Source organism: Pseudochaenichthys georgianus, chromosome 21 (genome assembly GCF_902827115.2).
Source record: "Pseudochaenichthys georgianus chromosome 21, fPseGeo1.2, whole genome shotgun sequence".
In the NCBI taxonomy this organism is placed as follows: domain Eukaryota; kingdom Metazoa; phylum Chordata; class Actinopteri; order Perciformes; family Channichthyidae; genus Pseudochaenichthys; species Pseudochaenichthys georgianus.
Window position 1 is genome coordinate 24,770,929 of NC_047523.1, and position 21,065 is coordinate 24,791,993.

A 21,065-nucleotide genomic window follows, 5' to 3' on the forward strand; every position below is an offset into this window, starting at 1 on the left:
ATATGTGGTTAGGGAACAATGAAGAGGAGCAGATACAATGGCTGTTTTCTTACTGGAGGATGATAGGCGAAAGAGATCCTTGATTAATGCAAATGAATGCCCAGAGGCATGAAAGGATTTAATGAGGATGAATGTGAAGGAAAATGTCACCATGAACAATTACCAATACTTTGAAAATCTCAGTTCAGTACACGTATCCTTCCAGATGAACCAAGGACTGCCTTTTTTATCTACAACTAAAGGATAAAAGGGTAATAATCCCATGAACTGTGTGTTTTTCAGTTCATTGTTTTTGTTTTACAGAACATAATGTAATTGTTTTGGTTCACTCTCACCGAATTTGGCAGTGTTGTGTCCATCTAAAGCATTTGTTTCCAGAAAACAACTTAATCGTCTAGCTGTTAAACTAGTGGAACATTTATTCCAGTAATGTAAATGAAAGAAAATCTCAAATAAAAACCAAGTAAATGTTCATTCATTATTCATTTGTTATAGGAAATTGTTATTGCAAGTGTTTGCTTGCCTTTAGACACTTTTCACTTTTCACATTCAACATGAAGCCCTGCTTTAACTGCTCTGAAAGAAAAAGGGAAACTAATCAATCAGCAGCGTACAAAGTGTACACAGTCTCATTGTTCATTCCGTTAGTACAAAACAGCATAGTTATTTCCAGAAATGTTTTATAATAAACAATACTTTATATACAAAAAGCACCTTTAGATACAGCATCTGGTAACATGTGACCTGAGAGACTGCCTTTGTGGCAGAAGGACAACAAGAATGCATTGACACTTCTCTCATACCAATCCTGTTATCTCTGCTCCACAACAATTGCTTGGGCCTTAGAGAAGTGCTGAGGAGCACTACACAGAAATGGCCTGTGCTCCTTGTTAATCCACCAACAGGGAGTGGAACAAAATGAGAGCCCCACCATAGATTGAAAAAAAGGAGCAGAGCCATCTTCCACACAGTAGGGTCTCCTGAATATTGTTGACTTGTTGCTTCCTCTCTGAGATTTCAAGGCATTTAGGTGCTTAAGAGCTTAACGGTCAACACCAGCAATTGGGTTAATTCAGATTAGACGAGTCTGCGCTTGACCACCAGACTATTTGACAGACCCACACAAACTGATCCATATACAGTAAGATAATGCTGCTTCACTATAGCCTTGGTATACATGAAATGATCAAATACATTCAGTAGATGTGAAGGAATGAGAACAGTGCCGACGTATTTTTCAGCTTTACAGTTTTTACAAGCGATGATGTGACGGCTCACATATGCTAAAGTAGCTGTAAATCTCGCTGATAGTCAAATGATTAAATTATACTGCACTCAGCACTTAAACGTTGGACCACCACACACATAAAAGACGCAGACACATTAGTGTTGCACTGCATACCACTGGGTTTGTAATATGATAATGTAATAGGTGCGTAATCACACGTCTCCAGTGTGATTTATGACAGCAGAGGTTTTCATTTCCTATTTTATCTGCATGGTATGGTTGTGATGAAGTCCAGATTATCTTTCATTTTGAAAGTCATCAATTATTTTGTGGGCAATATGAAGTCTTTCATCGGACTGTTTCAAAGCGGATGTGGACTTCCTGTGTCTGTTTTCTCATCAAGCGTGGATTTCATCTGGAACAGAAGGAAGGAGGAGGGAAATATGAAGATTGATCCGGTTTTAGCAAATATGACATCACTCTGATTGGCTGTTCAGCTAGCGAATCAGCAAATATGTGCCTATATTGCTGCTTATCAGAGATTTTTGCACTGAGAATTATTTGAAGGGAGTGTTTGACAGCTACATGGACACAGCAGAAAGGAAAATGTGAGTTTAATGGAAAAAAACTGAATTTCCCATGTAGGACATTTAGGTGTGAAGTTTCTAGAGGTGACTTTGTTCCGAAGTGTTTGAGGCAGTGTGCTCTGGACAATACCGGTAGACTGAAAGGCAATTGAGGATGTCTTTTTATCCATTTGGGGGGTGAGCTCCCCCCGCTGGGCACAGGACAGCGCGCCTCGTAAGCTGCCGATCTCTGACAGCATGGGCATCCGCACAAAGCAGGGAGGGCGAGGTAAACAGGGCCTCATCTCACAGAATTCTTCAGCGTGGAAGCAATTGCTTAATCTTTCACTTTTTGTGAGTTTCTGTTTAGAGAAGAGAAATCTGCTCTGGCCTTTTTATTACTGACATGAGGGACTTTTTTAAAACCAAAGTACACTTCACATTGAATAGCTATTCTCTTCAAACCGATTGCATGTGTTACAGATGTTCCAATATCACGTGTTAGGATAGAGAATTTTCTTTTTTAACAACCATTGAAGCAAGTCAACTACATCTTTCATATAATAATAATAATACTTATATTTATTATAGCGCTTTATCAATGACTCTCAAAGCGCTTTACAAATACACATTACACATACATACATGTAATGGTCATCTACTGTGGACAATACCCACATGAGCAAATTCGGGTGTAGTGTCTTGCCCAAGGCCTGACGCAGTGGGGTGGGAGCGGGTTTCGAACTGGAGTTCCCCAATGCCCCCTTGATCTGATGATCAAACGCACAGACCACTGCGCCACCCGTCCCTATATATATATGTTAGTAAGAAGTCATGGTCTTCTTCAGTGAAAAGAAGCTAGCACTGGTGTCATCACATAGTTGGGCTAAACTTTACTCAGCACATAATTTAAGTACCATATTTAATCTGCTGCAAATGATTCTGCACTTTTCATTTAGTACACTTTAAAAAGCAGTGCTTTAAAACATTAAACAAGAACTCACAATTATTTTAAGTCATATTTCACTGATTATTTTTGCTTGTTTATGTTCTTTATTTGTTGAAAGTGAAAAATAACCTAGAGCCCAATGCAACAATGTTTTCTTAATTCCAACCAACACTTTTGTCTGGAACTTGGACCTCAACAATCTATTATCACATTAGTTGCAGACAAATGTTCTGTCCATCAACTAATTAATTGATTGTTTCTTTCTTATTTCCTTAACGTTTTTAATTAATCTCAGTACCCCAGCTCGGCCTTTTTTGCTAAATGTCTTGAATGTTGATGAAAAGGTACATGCAAATCACAAGGAATAAAAAAACAATTCAAAAAGGTTAGACTTTTTTTTTATATTGTATGGTTGCCCCTCAGAGCCTTAGGAAGACTACTGGCGAGGGATGAATACCCTCTTTCTCCCCCCTCAGAGGTTAAAATTCCTCCGACGGCTCTGCATGCGTGTGTGTGTGTTAGTTTGCACGCGTGTTAGCAGACACGGTTTCTTACCTCATGCAGTTGGCGTGGCTGCAGTAAATATTAGCTTTTCAAATGAACATGGCCACCCTCAGATATTTAAAGGCCGAAATTGAGAGGGTTTCTTCTTTTTTTTTTCTCCTGGCAGGCCGCTCCAAACCGAGAGCAGACAGCTCGGTCACATTCAACAAACATTAAGTAACCGTTGACTTCAGTCTGTATCTCTGCAGCTCATTGAGAAAGGGCGCTGGGTTCACCTTGAATGCAAACAAACAGAAATTAGCAGAGACCTACTGGGTTTTTACCCGATTTTAGAGGGACTATATAACCTAGGGACATAATAATAATAATACATTTAATTTCCAAGCGCTTTTTCAGGTGCTCAAAGACGCTTTACAGTGGTGATAAAACGAGATATAATAGAATACAACATTATTAAAACAGCAACACATATAATAGAATAAAAAGACATACAGTTAATGCCTCGTGCTTGTAATAAACACTGCAGACAGACAATTGTAGATGTTGTCGGGTGACATGTAGCGAGGGCCTCTCCCAACCCTGTAGACAGACAGAGCGTCAGTAAGCAGCGATCTTATGGTTAGCCAGCGGCCACAGGCATGTTGAAAATGAGACTTTGAAGAACTGTCGGGAGACACTGTCACTTTTTCCGAGGGATGTCCATTGAGGGAGCTGCCCCTGCATATTTCAGGATGTCAGACAAGCAAGTGGCCTTTAAAACATGTAGGCCCAGAGCTACAGAGAAGATAAAGAAGTCTTACCGATGTAAAGATAGTGGGACAACATTGATATAGAAACCCTAAAGTTAATATCTGTCATGCAGGAGGTCGCTCAGCTGACAGCGAGCTTGTTAACTTTAAAGAACACAGAGGACAGCATCATCTAGCCTAACATTACAGGTTACAGATGGCAAATCAATTAGCAGGAACACAATAGAGAGCCAGGCCCTGAGACTCCATGGGCTTTTGAAGCAGACTGCGCTGAATGAAAGGAGCTTTTAGTTTCCATTTTGGGCTGCTCGGGGATGCCAGCGTTTGGGGCTGTTTTGAGGTTTGGAGTTGGCCTAAAATAAGTTTCAGCTATTGGCTGCTTTTGGACAGCAGGAGGTTGTTTACTACGTTTAAAAAGGTGATGTCTTTTGGTGCTACAAGCTGTTTTTTTTATCGGTTTACCCTTGTTTGGTAAGCGGTTGCCAAGAGAGATCTTTCATCGAGGCTCACCGTCAGCGACAGAAAGGTTGCAGGCCACCTTGTGGTAGGACCTGCTGGGAATTGAGAGTTTCTGTTTTCTGGGCTTGCTGTCTGTTTGTTTGCTTCTGTAGAAGAAGAGTTATGTTGTGTTATTTTATTTAGAAAATAATTTGCCCTGGAACATTTTAGTTGGTGTCGGATTTAAAACATTTTCAAATGTTTGTATAAGAGGTTTTTGTTTTTGGTTTGCTTGCTAATAATCAGTACTAGTAGTCTACTCATTTATTAAAGTTGAGATGGGTGAATCGACGCTGTGTTTCTCCTCTTCTTTTTTTTCAATCCAGCAGCACAATCAGAAAGAGTCTTTCATTCATGTCCAGCTGTGGGCTCGGTCCTCTCGTCCTCTCCTCGCTGCTGACAGGAAATTCTGACCTGCGTCTTTATTTGTGAAAAATTGCAAAAGTTGCAAAAATTAGACGAAGAAATGTTGGTGGCAAGAATGAGCTGTGTGTGTGGCTTTTTTCCCCATCCTCCTGAACTTGGATCCACCTCTTGTTATTGCTTTTTATTAGCTTGCCTCCTCCACTTAATTTCCGTACCTCAGTCTTCCACTCTCGCTCCTGTCATGCCCCATAATTGTCCTTAATTTTTTTTTTTTGGGATACGGTTGTTAAGCGGTGCGGCTTTTTGCTCACCAGCCTCTCTGCTTTTTAAATTAGCAGCTCTCATTGCGGAGCAGGACTCTCTCACGTTAATGTAGTTGTTAACAGCCTGTGGTCAGCGGGCGGTTTGTGTGGCTGTGCTGTTTGCAGTGACACGCTCGCTGCAGGCAAAGTGAAAGTCTGTGTGAAAGCTCTATATATATATATATATATTTATATTGAGTAATTTTTCAAGGAATAAATTGAAATCTTGTTTATTTGTTGAAACAGGATTTCTTTCTTTCTTAATGACAAATGATTATTTGGAGTGACCTCATCTTATGTCATGTAGAATTTCAGCACAAGTTTTCTAGGTCAATTTATTTTTATTTATAAAATTAATTCATCTGTGACTTCTACTTTTCACCTGCCTGGTGAAAAACGTTTCTACTATTCCTGGGATTCATCTCAAATAAAAATCACTTTGTTGATTTTAATTATGAAATGTGCAATAACTCATAGTATTTGCTGTGTTTCTTTTTCCGATAGTCATTTTTATCAAGTTATGTTCCATCATTCTTGTTGTCTTATTACAGACACTTTCTTTTTCTCGTCCTTTATGTCACTTCCACGTCCTGTAGTGAGTAGTAAGAATAGCACCAGTAGGAGGGTGTTACTGAGAAGCGCCGGCTGCTGTCTAATAAATGTCTTCACCTACATTTGCCTCAGCAGCGCTACAACAGTGCTTTATGAAACTGTCTAACGAGTTGTAGATGTTTAAGAGTTAAGATTACACTGAACGATTTCACACAGTACGGCTATGACTACATTTCTTCCCACTAAACGTCTCTGCTTCTCAACTGTGTATATTGTATATTTCATGTGTAACATTTCGATTTTCTGTACACACAACAGATGACAGTAAACTCTCAAGTGTGTGAGTGTGTGGTTCAGGTCTGTTAAATCCACTCTGTCTGTGTCTCATCTCTGCAGGAGTCGGAAGATCCAGATCCGGAACATTCCCCCTGATCTACAGTGGGAGGTCAGTCCTTTGTCTGTGTGCGTGTATGTATATGTGTGCGTGTGTGTGCGTGTGTGTGTGTGTGTGTGTGTGTGTGTGTGTGTGTGTGTGTGTGTGTGTGTGTGTGTGTGTGTGTCTGTGTGTGTGTGTGTGTGTGTGCGTGTGTGTTTGCCCAGTTGTAGCTCCAGGTAGTACATAAACTAGTTTCCAGACTGTGACTCAACTCCCTTTTTACTGTATTTCTCTGTAGACTTCAGTATTTGTGTGCATGTGTGCTTTTATGTAGTTTTTTGTTTCTGTCTGAGTGACACTGTGTGCCTGAACATCTGTCTGTGACCTCGCTAGGGTCTGAGTGTCTTGTTTTTCTGTGTGAGTGTCTCTGTCGTCATGCCATCTCTCAGGGTGACTGCTTTCAATACAGGTTGTCTACTACACGCCTCCTTGAAAACTCACAAAACTTCTGAGACATTAATGGAAGGCAACTTTCTGTCTGTTTGTTTGACAAATTATTTATAACATTGCCCAATCAGAGTTGTTCCCTTATTTTTTAAGCAATCTGGCAAACTGGTAGATTGAATATAATCAATTACTCAAATCAATGTGTTGGTATGGATATATATATATATATATATATATATTATATATATATATATATATATACACATGTAGTGTTATATAAAGGGGTGAAACATCTGTACATCTAACTTATAAGCAGTAAACTATGTAAACTTAGTAGTATGCTCCGATTGGCCCAGATAAGCACCAGGAGCACCGTGTGTGTGTGTGTGTGTGTGTGTGTGTGTGTGTGTGTGTGTGTGTGTGTGTGTGTGTGTGTGTGTGTGTGTGTGTGTGTGTGTGTGTGTGTGTGTGTGTGTGTGTGAATCCATGTGTGTTGTTGCACTACAGTGGCTGTAGTTGTGTTGTTGACCTGCTTTCACTTCTCCCTCAGGTTTTGGATGGCCTGCTAGCTCAGTATGGTACCGTAGAAAATGTGGAACAAGGTAAGGAACTCTTCCCTTCCCCGTTTTTTTTGCACATCATCTGGATCGAAGTGTTTAATGCACATGTGTCTGTTTAGCAACACACACACACACACACACACACACACACACACACACACACACACACACACACACACACACACACACACACACACACACACACACACACCCCTCCCAGTGAGTCAAGTCTCCCTTTGTGACTTCCTCGTCACCATCATCCCACACACCCATTATCTAAACATAACCCATCTTTGCATATAAATCCGCGTTTATCTTTTTGTCTGTCTGAGCGCATGTGTGTCTTATAAGTCTGACCCAGGGAGAGTAGAATTATGTGCCGCCTGTATAATAAGTACTGTGTATTTCTACAGCTCCCCTGGGCCTCAGAGTATGGATTGAAGTGGGCAGACATGGCAGACATGGCAGACTTACAGTAGTAATGTGTGTGTGTGTGTGTGTGTGTGTGTGTGTGTGTGTGTGTGTGTGTGTGTGTGTGTGTGTGTGTGTGTGTGTGTGTGTGTGTGTGTGTTAATGCCTGTACGTGCTTGTGTGTCTGTTTTGGGGAGGTGCACTGTGGTAATGAGGGAGGACACTGAAGGCGCCTGTGGTGAGGCTTTTGTCTGATGGAGTATGTGTGTGTTTATGTGTGTGCGCAGGCTACTCAGCCCGACTAATGTTTCGCCGTCTACACACACAAGTAGTAAACGTGCACACACAGGGACAAACAAACACACACAAAAATAATTACACTCCGTGCGTCAAAGCAGCCTACCACCCACTGTAGTCATGACAGGTGCTAAAAGAGAACTTACTCCACTCAGAGTTTCCCAGACGCTTCCCATTTCATCCCCAGCGCATCGTTTCCTCCTCTTCTTTCCGCTTCAGTCCGGCTCTCGAACATCAGAGTTGCACAGTAGCAGTGTGTGATCCTTATTCGCTTTCTTTGTCTCTGTCCAACTTCCTGTCTGCCTGTCAGTTTCCCTCTGCTCTCTGCCGCGTGCTTTTGTCACGAGGTGAGGGTTTTGGAGGCGGCCCATGTTCTGCCCGTGGCGGAGCGCGGCAGCGGGCGGGGCAGAGCTGGCTGTGAGGGACGGGCACCGTGCCAGACCCTGCCCACTCCCCCTGTCTAATCCAGCTGGGCACTCTCTCTGGGTTTAACTCTTCCAAACCTGCTGTCTGCAGATTTAGACGTTTTTGTTCTCAGAGACCTGATCTGATATCTATATTTGTTTCCAATACTAAAAATAAGCCCATTTTAAAACATTAGTTTTATTATTTATTTTGCATGTCTTTATCTTCTAAGATATGTGAAGCATCTGCTATGGATGTTTTTTCAGCCAGCTTTGGTTGTCAGTCAGCACAAGCAAAGACATCAATATCAGTGCATAGTTCAGTCTTTTAAAACATGTGGGGTCCCAGCGGGAATCAAACCTGTTGCTGTGGCAGAGATATCTCTGCTCTGAGCAGCTGTGCAGGACAACAAATCTGCACTGCATTATCACAGATTACTTGCTTCGTTTAGGCTGTCATGTCAACGTTAAATCTGTTATTGTGCAAGTGGCAGAGGGGCTATTGTGTTTAGCCGCTGCTGTCTGTAGAGGCAGCAGCGCAGCCTGGAGGGAGGCCAGCGTGTGGGGATGGCTGTAATGGATTCACTCAGACAAGTGGCTCTTTGGGTCACCGCAGAAACCTGGATGCATGTCTAACTCACCTACAGCAGCAACAAAACACAACTATTTACATTTATTTACTTTATCTCATGTTTGCTTTTTGTGTCTTTCTGTCTTCTTTCACAGTGAATACTGACACAGAAACAGCAGTGGTGAATGTTACATACGCAACCAAGGAGGAAGCTAAAGAGTAAGCAGCACGAATAATGACTCTGAAGTTATTTAGTTCTGTTTTTTCTACCTACAAGTATGCACTCCAACAGCAACACAAGCAGCAGTTCACCCACTATTTATGTACTGCAAGGATTAAAAGAGTAAGGAACTGGAATACCCTCCTTGGCAAACTTCCAATTGTACACATGTGTAATTAAACATGGTCACATCCAAGAAAGTTACTATTTTTGTCAGAAAAAAGCATTAATACACATTACGCTAATTGTATAATAGGATAGAATAGAATTGGGAGGGATGAACCCCTCTTTAATGGTCACACATGCAGAGCACACAGCACACACAGTGAAATGTGTTCTCTGCTTTTAACCCATCCTAGTACCAGGAGTCTAGTACTAGGAGCAGTGGGCAGCTATTGTACAGCGCCCGGGGAGCAATGGGAGTGAGGGGGGAAGGGGGGTGTCCGGTGCCTGGTGCCTTGCTCAATGGCACCACGGCAGGGCAGGAGGTGAACTGGGACCTCTCCAAGTAGCTGTCCACACTCCATATTTTGGTCTGGTCTGGGACTTGAACCGGCGACCCTACGGCTCACAGTCCAAGCCCCTACTGACTGAGCCACTGCTGTACATTTCCCTCTGCATTTCCCACACTCGGACATCTTTCTTACCAATAAACTGAAAAGGCTAAATTGAGGTTAAACCAGCTGAGACTCAGCAGACATCTCTAAATGAAATCTCACATAAGGAATTCCACTGAACCCGTTTACTGTAATATAATACTTGACTTGTTTCGCCTCCACCTCCTGTTCCTCCCCACAGAGCCATTGAGAAGTTAACAGGGCACCAGTTCGAAGACTACTCCTTCAAAGTGTCATATATCGTGGACATGGATGCTGCTCCGCCCGACCAGGCTCCCCGCACGCGGCGTGGGGGGCGGTCCTCCCGGGAGGGTGGCTCTCAGCCCGGGCCCTCAGGAGACTATGGCTCTCCCCGCACCAGACAACACGACTTCCCCCTGCGCATGCTCGCGCCTTCTCAGTTTGTCGGAGCCATCATTGGCAAGGAGGGCCTCACCATCAAGAACATCACCAAACAGACCCAGTCTAAGTGAGCAGACTCTGGTAGTCCTCTCTGGTTCCTGCTGTGTTTGTCTTTCCTGTTTTCTTAGCTACACTCTAATTTTGTTATGTAGACATGACATAATAATGTAGACAATGTGGCACTGTGCCCAGCCTTGCATTGTTAAGACCAGTTGTCTGCGATATAATGCAAGATAGCACACAGTAAATGCTTTAAGTTGTACAATTTTGAAAAGAAGAAGCTCAGGTTTTTCATGGAGGGTTTACTGTGAGATATAAATATTTTTGTATACACAACATCCCATTGTAACATTTACTTCTCAACATCTTAAAAGGCTGTCTTCTTTTAAGTACCATTATTTTATTTGTGTGCTTTCAGTCCGTAATGCACAACAAGACAAATGTTATTCTGACTTTATACTTCTTTGTCCTTCTCTACTTTGTGTTTATCTCTCTGTCTGTCTCTCCCTCTCTCAGGGTGGACATTCATCGGAAGGAAAATGCAGGGGCAGCAGAAAAGCCCATTACCATCCACTCAACTCCCGAAGGCTGCTCCGCCGCCTGTCGCATGATCCTAGACATCATGCAGAAGGAGGCCAACGAGACCAAGACGTGAGTCTGCACCTTGACATGCACAAACATGCATACACGCACTTGGATGTTGTTTATGCAGGGCAGGTATACACTCCAACAGGGAGGTAAGCCATAATATCTGCGGGGCTGTAATCTTATCCTTTAACCTGCCTGCACACCTTTTAATCTCACTGTGCATTCTCTCGCTTGGACCACTAACACAGTGCACACGACACACTCGCATAGGAAAACACGTGACCGCAGCTTAGCATTTAAGAAACAAGGCCAACTTGTCTAATTGAGCTTGACACTTTTAACAAGACACTGCACCTTTAAACTCTTTGAGCTCTGCTGGATCCGAGTGTCAATGCCCAGCTTGTATTTGTATTTATTTGTCAAGTGTGTTGTTTGTCGATGGGGTGCGTCCACTCAGTAAGCGTTGCTTGAATCATAAGGGCTAGATTCTTCATTGCTGGATACAGAAAAATTGTTTTGCTTCATTTAAATATAAAACATTTCCCACAGACTTGCAAGATACATCCTAGATGACATGACACTTCAATTGGTTTTGTCAAAGACTGTTTACTTTGTTGTTTTGTTCTTGTCCCCAGTGTTTTCAGTCAGTGTGGTCTCCCGTAGAGCCGGAGAATGGTTCAGGCTGTCGAGAGGGATGATTATGGCTCTTGAGCATAAATAGATTTTTCTAGCTGTTGCCTCATAGTTATTTCACAGAGATATCGATTTTCTAATCTTCTCTCTGCAAGGAAGCAAATAACTATTTATTTTTGTTTAACAATTCATTAAAGTATGAAAATGAAGAGATAGGTAAATGTTTTTTTTAACTGAACGACAACAGCCTGCATTAGTGAGTGGGCTGTAGCTCTAAATGCCACCAATATTTTCCTTTAAATTAAAAGAAACTCTTGGAAGGCGACAGACAACAAACTCTTGTTCCTGTGTTATGTTAGTTGCTTAGCCATATTGATGTGACGTAATGAAGTAACAATAAATCAGTCTGCCTTATCCACCTCGAGAATTTCACTCTAAGATCAATATGTATCCTATCTGTCAAATCAGTAAATCTCTCAAAATAGCCTCCACCTGTCGCTGCCCGGGTGCCACTCCTTCATAAATTGACATGTCACCTCAGTCCTACCACACCCTGTCATTTTACTGAGCGTAAGGAGAGAAAAATGTCAAAAAAGGGATCAGAATGAGTGCTTTTGAGACATAATAAGAGACTCTAACATCAAAATAAAACAACCAATATTTTTTCCATCTGTGCACTAGAATAATTCAGGGTTTTGTGTAGCCATAAAATTGAAAATTAACTCAATGAAGTCATCAATTTTTACGGCACAAAATACATTTCAACTTACTCTCTACTTCACTGAAAAATACACAGCGTACACAAATTATGTTTTTGTCCTGAATATTTTTTTGTATCCATCTACCTCAGAAGCAAGTGGAAAAATACCAAATATCCACTGTGACACGAAAGATGATAAGTGCATCATTTCTCAGTGTCAAGCTTTCTGTATGATCATATTAGTCTTTTAATTTTGTTTTTGAAAAGCAACATTATTATTTATACCTTCTGCTGTGTGCTAACTATAAGAGGTGATGCTAAACAGTTCCTTATAAAAATGTAATAGGAAGTGTAACACACTTCTACTATCCTATAACTACTGACAAACTGTATTGTTCCCCCTGAGGAACATCCTAGCTTAAAAACAAGGAAATCATTAGGAATTTATATTATGATGAACATTAAAAAAAACTAATATAAAGCAAATAAAACTGGTCAACTAATGTGAAACTCCGGTAGAAAATCTGCTATTTTACGTTTTTTACACTGAGGGACTCCAGCACGTTAGATCTTGTTTGTTTATACTCTGATTTACTCTTCCCCTTCTATTACCAGGAGCATTTTCTGAGCTGTTGTTGTTGCTGATGTCTTTGTTTACTGTAACTATGCTAAACAGTTCTTGCAGCAGGAAACGTCTGAGTTCATGTGGACCAAATCTCTTCAAGAAAATGAGTTTAGAACTGATCTTCTTCCCTGTACAAATCTGGCTATTTTTTTATATAGCGATATTACACACATCATTGAATATATTGTCTTACATGTATGTTCACACATCCTCACACCACATTTGTGACACTCAGGGAAACGTATCTTCTCTTATCTCTCTCTAACCTGAGTGTTTGTGTTTGTGTGTGTAGGACGGAGGACATCCCTCTGAAGATCCTCGCCCACAACAGCCTCGTAGGGCGGCTGATTGGGAAGGAGGGTCGAAACCTGAAGAAGATCGAGGAGGACACAGGGACCAAGATAACCATCTCCTCGTAAGCCACCTCTCCTGTTGCACCCTCCTCTGTCACTGGCGCCCACGTCAATCTAGCACCTTCAGGAAATCACACACTGGATATTTAACTACTTGTGAGCACTTTGGACTATTATTAATTTAACCAAAACGCAAAACCTGCTGGGATTTTACTTCTTAGACTAGAGCCATACCTTTCTACAACCGTTCCCATTAGCCGCTCTTCATGTGGTTTTACTTATCTGAGTTGTTAGGGAGTTGCTTATAGCTCCTTTACTCCAGAACATGATCTTAAAGGTGGTGATTACCCCCCATTGAGCAGGCCATGCTGCATGAGATGAGGAGAGAGATGAAGAGAGAAGAAGAGAGACCTTGTTTAAAACGGTACATCTTGTGATAGAATATCTAAATGTCCACGATCGCTCATATGATTCATTCATCAATCGATGCAGTTGTTAGGGCTAAAGAGTTTAAATCCAAAACCTTCTGTGGTTCATCATTGAGTAATGTTTTGGCTGCAGTGTTTTGGCACTATTGCTGCTTGTACAACGTTTTTTTTCCTGCAATAATATTAAGCAAGGACAAACTAGTTTTAACATTAACACTGCAGCGATTGTAAACATAGAGATGAGTTAACTCATCAGGACGTCATCTGGTTTCTCTCACTTTGGAAAAGAAAATTGCAAGTTTCTGATGTATAAATTGTGTTCAAATTATTTATTATGACAGGGAAGGTCATATCATTCTAAATGCAATGATGGTGGTGATGATGATGATGATGATGATGATGATGATGATGATGATGATGATGTGAATTGGCCACATTGAAACCCTTTTGAGTTGCATTATGGGAAGTGCAGGACCCAGTGTTTTTCGGAGCATAATCTGACATCATGCTGTGTCAACGAAGACTTGAAGAAGACGATTGAGAACACAATATCATTAAGATCATTTTTATAAAGGTCTTTATTTTTTATCATTTCGATTTTATTGTGTATTTTCAAAGACATAAATAACAAGAAAGGCAGCTATACTATACAAAGACAGTGCTCTCACACCTAAAAAACACAACAAAAACAATAACATAAGGGAAAGGGGGGGTTACAATGTCAATTTTATTTTATGCATGCTGCCCCATGGTCTAGTACCAGTACATGATTTACTCAGTAACACAAATATACTTTCATTATTACTATTTTCTTTTCTTTTTCCCCCTCTTCTAAATGTTTTCTCTTTATTTGTCTCACTTTTTTTGTTTTATGTGGGGTTTCTTTTTTATAAAGGAGAGCAGCCGAGATGGTTTATGTCAAGGAATTACCTTATTGTTACCCAAAACCTGTTATTTATTCTACCCTATCAAAATATAAAAGGAGGCAGCTTCGTCCAGACTTAAACGGTTGAGAAAGTCCTCCAGCCATTGAATTGTGAAATGTTGAAATGTTATAAACTAATGGACTCAAGTGTGAAGATTATTTTGTCATAGACTTGAATACAAACTTATTTTGGCAACCTGTGGATAACCCCTGATAAAATGCTAGTTAGTTTGTATTTCTTTGGGTGTTTACCGGTAGTTCAAATATGACTCCTACTACTACTTTAACTCAGTCATATTCACTTTCTGATATTTGCATATACTAATTTATGTGTGTGTGATCTCCCCTGCAGGTTACACGACTTAACCATTCACAACCTAGAGAGGATCGTCACGGTGAAGGGCACCTTGGATGATTGTTGTAAAGCGCAGGTGGAGATCCTGAAGAAACTGATAGAAGCCTCCGAGAACGACATTGCTGCTATGAACGTAAGCCGAGCCTTAAGGTTACCATCTGCAGACCTCTTCTACGATCAGGGTGCGTGCGTGTGTGTGTGTGTGTGTGTGTGTGTGTGTGTGTGTGTGTGTGTGTGTGTGTGTGTGTGTGTGTGTGTGTGTGTGTGTGGTTATGATCTCAGGTTGACTCACACAGACTGACAGGTGAACAGTGAAGAGGGAGTGATGATATACTGTAGGATGATATCGCTTTCCATTCAGTGCATGTTACCACCAGCATTAGTAATACCCTTTGTTGCGTGCTTGGTAGATGGATAACAGTAAACAGTTGCTGAATAGCTCATCAGTGAGTGTTTGAGCACAGCATGTTAACAAACATGTGTGTGAGTGTGCCTGTTCCACAGAGCCTCTGACTCACGCTCACTTCCCCGCTGTGTGTGTCTGTGTTCCCGCCGCTGTAACACACTGCATTTCCCAGCATCCATCTGATATCTGTAGGCTGCTCTCACCCAGCTCCTCTTTCACACTGCCTGGATGACATCAATGGGGCAGAGCCAGCGACAGAGGTTGACCTCAGAGGAAGAGAGATAGTGAAGATGATATCACAGGCTGCACACTCCCTATAATACAGAGATGATTAATGATAAAGTGTGTGATGATGATACTCTCTATGATGAGCAGCAGTATCTTAGCTGCTTTCACATGAGCTGCCCATGTTGTTAATTTGTATCACCTAAATATTGGTGAAGAAATAATCATCAAGAAGTACCTCATCGCATGCGATTAAATAGTACAGGCTGGTGAGAGCAGTGCTGGCAGCTGAGTGCCGACTCTACAGTTAGCGGTGAGGGCCATCTAGCGTGACACTGTGGATATTACATGAAGCTTTCTGGGAAAAAGGAAGTGAAAGAAGGCCGTGTGCCTCTGCACGGACATGAAACCCTGAGGGCTGCATTTTTTGTCGTGCCATCAAAACAGCAAACATCCCCGTTTATCCTGTTGGTCTCTAAAGTGTTTATTCAGCTTGAGAAGTAGGAACATTTTCTCTATCCATAAATGTATTCTTAAAATGATGCATATTGTTTACTGGGCAGAAACAACGTACACAGATAAAAGTAACACTTGTAATGTGATGTAATGCCACTATATTCTAACATTTATTTGCTCAAAGCTGATACAATTGTAAAAAATATGCCTGTACTGTTTAGAAGCGCACACGTTGACTGTTTCAGAGGGCTTGTTTTTTTCAACCAACAATTCAAACCCAAATATATTAAACTAGTATCAGAGTCAACAATCAAAAATAACCAACATACTTATATTTGAGTTTAAAGATTGCTGGATTATTGCTAATTGTTATGGATATATAACACATCCTAAACAACAGTCAGGTTCATTCCTGTGTCAGATTGACCTTTGGAGGACCCTTTTGGTAATCAAAAAACATTTGGGAAATTATTGATGTTTATTTATCAATTAAACTTACTTTTTACTTATTTTAAAGAAATAATTGGCATTCATCCTCCTTTTTCTCTTTATTTAATGTAATTGTTATTTGTTCCGTTCATGGTATGCACAACTTAATGTATAACAATTATTTGCAAAACATGTCTCATGTTTATCTATTAGAGTGGCGAAGTCACACCCATCTACTTCCGGTCCATGGGACCTTATTTCGGAAAAATAATGTATTGAGAGAGAAAACTTATCTTTCGATCCCGTTTGAATTGTGCCATGAATTACACATATGATGTTTGTCAATCTTAAAAAATTATTTCCTTGTCAAAAAAGTCACAGTTTGTCGTAAAACTGTTGAAATATAAGACTATGAAAAATATGCAACAAGAAAGACTACAAATCCCAGAGTCGCGTAAGTGATGTCACCATTGTTTTCCTCCACTAAGAGATAGCTAAGATAAGATAACTTTAACAAGATGCCTGTGTGCTTAGTACCAGGTTGTTATCATACCAGCAATGGGTCTCGCTCGTTCTTTCGCTTCCCGTCTGATGAAAGGACCAGGGCCCTTTCTCATTTCATCAAATCCCCCTCCTCGACTCCTCGACTCCTCTGTCCTCCGGTAGTGACCCGGAAATGAATTTTAGCGCGCCATGTTGAAGGACATCCCATTTCTCTAAATGCACGTCGAGGACCGAGCATCGAGCATCGAGGAGGCTCTCTGGAGGAGCTCTAACCGAGGATACACTGATGGGTCCTCCATGGTCCTCCACGGCTCCTTCGCGGATGCATTTCCGGGAACAGAGATGTTTCAAAGAGTCGTGACGCACGGCCGGACTTATCTCAGCCAATGACAGCTCTGCATGCATCCCCTGGATATTATTTTAGAAACTGCTTTCATCGCGACGCGATGTTTACAGTGAGAACAGCTGTGAGGTCCTTGCAGAAAGCAGAGCAGTGTGTATAATATATATCGCTCAGTATAACAGGCCAACTCTCTGTATTTGCTTTAGTTTAGTAGATATCTACAAACAAAGAGTCGATATTTTTCTAAAACCATTCAGTGCTTCACAATAAAATACACAACGGCTGTAGCCTGTTTTAGGAGCTGTATGTGCGTGTGTGTGTGTGTGTGTGTGTGTGTGTGTGTGTGTGTGTGTGTGTGTGTGTGTGTGTGTGTGTGTGTGTGTGTGTGTGTGTGTGTGTGTGTGTGTGTGTGTGTGTGTGTGTGTGTGTGTGTGTGTGTGTGTGTGTGTGTGTGTGTGTGTGTGGTACAGTGTGTAGGTATGTGTGGTACAGTGTGTGCGTAGATGCAGCGGACAGACAGGTCTGTTGGTTTGGTGTCCTCTGCTTACTTTTAATACTTGTAAATACAACTTTTGGCCCGTAATTTATTTTCCTCATTGTAGCGACCAAAGGGGAGAGGGGGGGGGGGGATATATCCAGTCTCTGATAGTGTTACGAGTTATGAGAGTGCTCTGTTTGATTCTGAAATTGTATTTATTTATATAAATATATACACATATATATGTGTGTGTGCGTGTCTGCATCTGTAGCCTGTTATTGTCTCATTATACCGCACTGTGAATGAATCAAAGTAAATATATAAGTCATCATGAACACATCTGTCCATCAGACAGAGGCTGCTGTGCCTTCTGTCATCATTAATGGTCTCTTTAAAATGACCGCTCAGAGGAGAGGAGTTCTCATTTCTCTAACCGCCTGCTGCTTCCCCTCCTCTCTCCTCGGTTCCCCTCCTCGGCTCCTCCGCTCGCATCTCCTGTGGGCGGGACTAAGTATCGAGGATAGGAGTCGAGGAGGGGAGTTCGAGAAATGAGAAAGGGCCCAGGAGTGGCTGGATCAAGTTAGCTACCTAGCTAGTAGCTAGCACGTTAGTTAGCATTACAGCCGTGTCATTTTTATTAGCCTTAATATGAAGTAACATTAAGTAACCCACAATTTTAAACAGTAAGAGTAGTAGTCATATTTCGTGAACCCTTTGAAGAGTACTGTCACCGGTGTGATCATTCTATAATACACAATTTAAGCCCGGGGGAGAAATGCTAACGCTAGCATCGGCGATCGCCGATCTTTTCTACTTCATGCTATCTGCACAAATGGTTGACATTAAACATTAAAAAGACCAGGCAGTTCAGAGAGAATTAAAGGAAGGCAGGCAGGCAGCGTTGCATGACATTCTTCTGGACGTGTTTCATTGTGGTGATAGTGAGGGTAGTTAATCGTTTTGTTGACAAGACAGTAGTGACGGTGTTGCAGTATAACTCGAGTCATGACAACTGGCGACATTCTATTATTTTCGTCATAGGAATCCGGGCCGTGTACATTGAGGACCAAATGTTGACTTACCATGTCGATCGCCTCGTTTGTCGTTTACGTTCATCTGTTGCTATATCTGCCTTCCTAAGATCACTTTGATGCACATTCAGTACTCGTATGTGAGGTAGTTTTCTTTTTAAGGTTTTCTTACTGGAGACGGATCTTCTTGAGTTACTGTAAAATGTATCAGTATGACCCTACTGCCTGGAGACATACAAGTCCAAGTTAAAACCTGTTTGATCTGATCTGCTCCTTTTAAAGAAAAATGTTTTAAACACATCAGTGAAAATTGGTTTAAAAATAAAATACAAGATGAAAGGATGAGACCCATTTAAAGCCTAATGTATATATTTTTTGTAGTTTTTTTCTTTAAGCAAAAATCTTCCTCTCTTGTTCTGCCCAGCAACAGGCCAACCTGATCCCAGGCTTGAACCTGAACGCTCTGGGCATCTTCTCCTCTGGCCTGCCGATGCTACCCCCTGCTGCCGGACCCCGCTGTGCAGTGCCCCACATGGCTCCAGCAGGATACAACCCATTCTTAGTGAGTATGCTCTTATTTCACAAAACCATAAAAGGCGGTGAAAAAAAGAATCTAAAATGATTGTTTTGTAATGATTTTTTGTGCTGTTGTTTTACCCGCCCAGTGAAGCAATGCTCAGCTCCTGCAGGGATTAGTTTTGACTTGATAAAGCTATTTTTTCCAACACATGGTTAACCAGTTTTCCCCAGTGTTGACTCAGGTATTCTTGCAATATATTGTATACAGTTTGAAACAACCAGAATTCCCCCATCTTCCGCACAGATGAGTCAGGATGTCTGTAAAACAAAGTCTCCACTCATTGGCTGACGAGGTCGAGCCACAGTAGTGTGATACATTGTGCGAGAATGTATTTGCGTGCTTCATAGTCCAGAAAGTTAGTGATTCACTGGCAGTTTATGCCCCTGAAATTCCCCCTAATAGAAGCTTGAGTTGAGTGTGTGCATGTGTCTGTGAATTTGTGTTTTTTTTGCCATCTGATTGGTCTGCTTGTCTCTTTCAGAGTCACTCTTCACATCTCAGTGGCCTGTACGGGGGTCCTCCAGCAAGTGCCATCACCCACCAGCACTCAGTATGTTCTCTTATATTTTGCACTTTAGTCAATTATGCCCTGTGGATTTGAGACCTAAGAACTAATTTCTTATTATTTTATGATGCTAAAACAATATTTATAAGATTTGAGAGCAAGTTGAGAGCACAATAAATATTTGAAAAGCCTCAGGAAGTTACTTATGGTATACATGCTGCCACAGTATAAAGAAAAAGAAAAAGAAGCAACACCAAATGGACGGAAATACTTAAATAAGAAACCATGACAACCTCTCGGTCAACGTCTATGATGAACAGACAGTCTGGCATTTTTGCGTACCAGCTCCCAGCCACCGTACACCACAAATATGTTTGGAAGGGCAGAATTGTCCTGTGGCTCATAAGAAAATAATTTCATAAACCTCGAGTATATGAGTGTTGCCATGCTTAAAGGTCCCATGTCATGGCCATTTCTACTGATCATAATTTCATTATTGAGGTCTACTAGAATAGATGTATATTGTGCAATTTTCCAAACTCACATTGGTTTCTCATTCAGCATCTCTGTATAGTATGTGTATTCACTCTCTGTCCTAAATGGCTTGTTGGAGCTCCTGCCTCCTCCCCTCCCTGTGAGCCCACTGTGCTCTGATTGGTCAGCTCGCCCACTATGTTCTGATGAAATCCCCACCGTTAGAGCGGAACATCAGTGTTTATGTGTTACAATGGCGTTAGCAACCAGAAAATGACACTAGTAATGACAAACAGATGAGAATGCTGCGTGGGGTCTGGGTGCCGTGTTGGCGCTGCTGCGAGGAATGGACAGTGTGAGCTGGGTTAATTTCCTGCTTGCTGTGTGGGGTCTGCGAGACATCGCGAATGGACGCGGGAAGGGGGGGGGGGGGAGGCTCCACTAGCACCCCCCCCCCAGCGCATCACAGTTTCGCCACTGAGAGAGTGTGTGTGTGGGAGGAGCTCCACGGATTGGACCATTTGGAAGAAAAAAATGGAAAAAGAAAAATCTCCAACGAGGCGTTCTGGGGCAGCATAGACAGGTCTTTTCCGTGTTAGAGTTTTACTCGCTACAGGGTGTACTTTGAGGGTTTGTGACTCTGCAGACCGTTTACATGCATAAAAAGCTACATAACACACAAGGGGACGGGTAACAACCGGAAAAGCATGACACGGGACCTTTAAGAAAACTGAAACAAAGAGCACCCATCGGCCCTAATAGGAAATATTCCTTTCAGACCAAACTAGGGTGGGATGTTTACCCAATGAGAAAAGACTTGAAGAGAGCTCAATTTACCTTTACTTGCATGAGGTGTCTTCTTTTTTAGGCATCTCTTCGAGTATCTGACAAGTTAATTTAACAGGTTTGACTGTTTGGTAGCTTTTGAATGTCTCTCCCATTCAGCAGTAAAGTTGAGTAATAGTGGAGTGAAATATATCTTTATGTGTGACTTATTTTTCCCCACAG

General features: G+C 41.6%; 1 protein-coding gene across 2 annotated transcripts in view; it reads left to right on the plus strand.

Annotated features, from left to right (window-relative positions):
* Window positions 1-21,065, plus strand: part of igf2bp2a (insulin-like growth factor 2 mRNA binding protein 2a) — a 46,384-nt gene that overhangs the window by 22,097 nt on the left and 3,222 nt on the right. Inside the window, exons 3-11 of one of the 2 annotated variants that reach the window (XM_034110436.2) lie at window positions 6,111-6,159; window positions 7,088-7,139; window positions 8,936-8,999; window positions 9,799-10,086; window positions 10,536-10,670; window positions 12,858-12,980; window positions 14,624-14,759; window positions 18,929-19,060; window positions 19,560-19,628. In XM_034110436.2, the coding sequence (XP_033966327.1) occupies window positions 6,111-6,159; window positions 7,088-7,139; window positions 8,936-8,999; window positions 9,799-10,086; window positions 10,536-10,670; window positions 12,858-12,980; window positions 14,624-14,759; window positions 18,929-19,060; window positions 19,560-19,628 (1,048 nt within the window). Of the gene's footprint in view, window positions 1-6,110; window positions 6,160-7,087; window positions 7,140-8,935; window positions 9,000-9,798; window positions 10,087-10,535; window positions 10,671-12,857; window positions 12,981-14,623; window positions 14,760-18,922; window positions 19,061-19,559; window positions 19,629-21,065 lie in introns of both variants that reach the window. The other variant, XM_034110435.2, reaches the window with a different exon arrangement.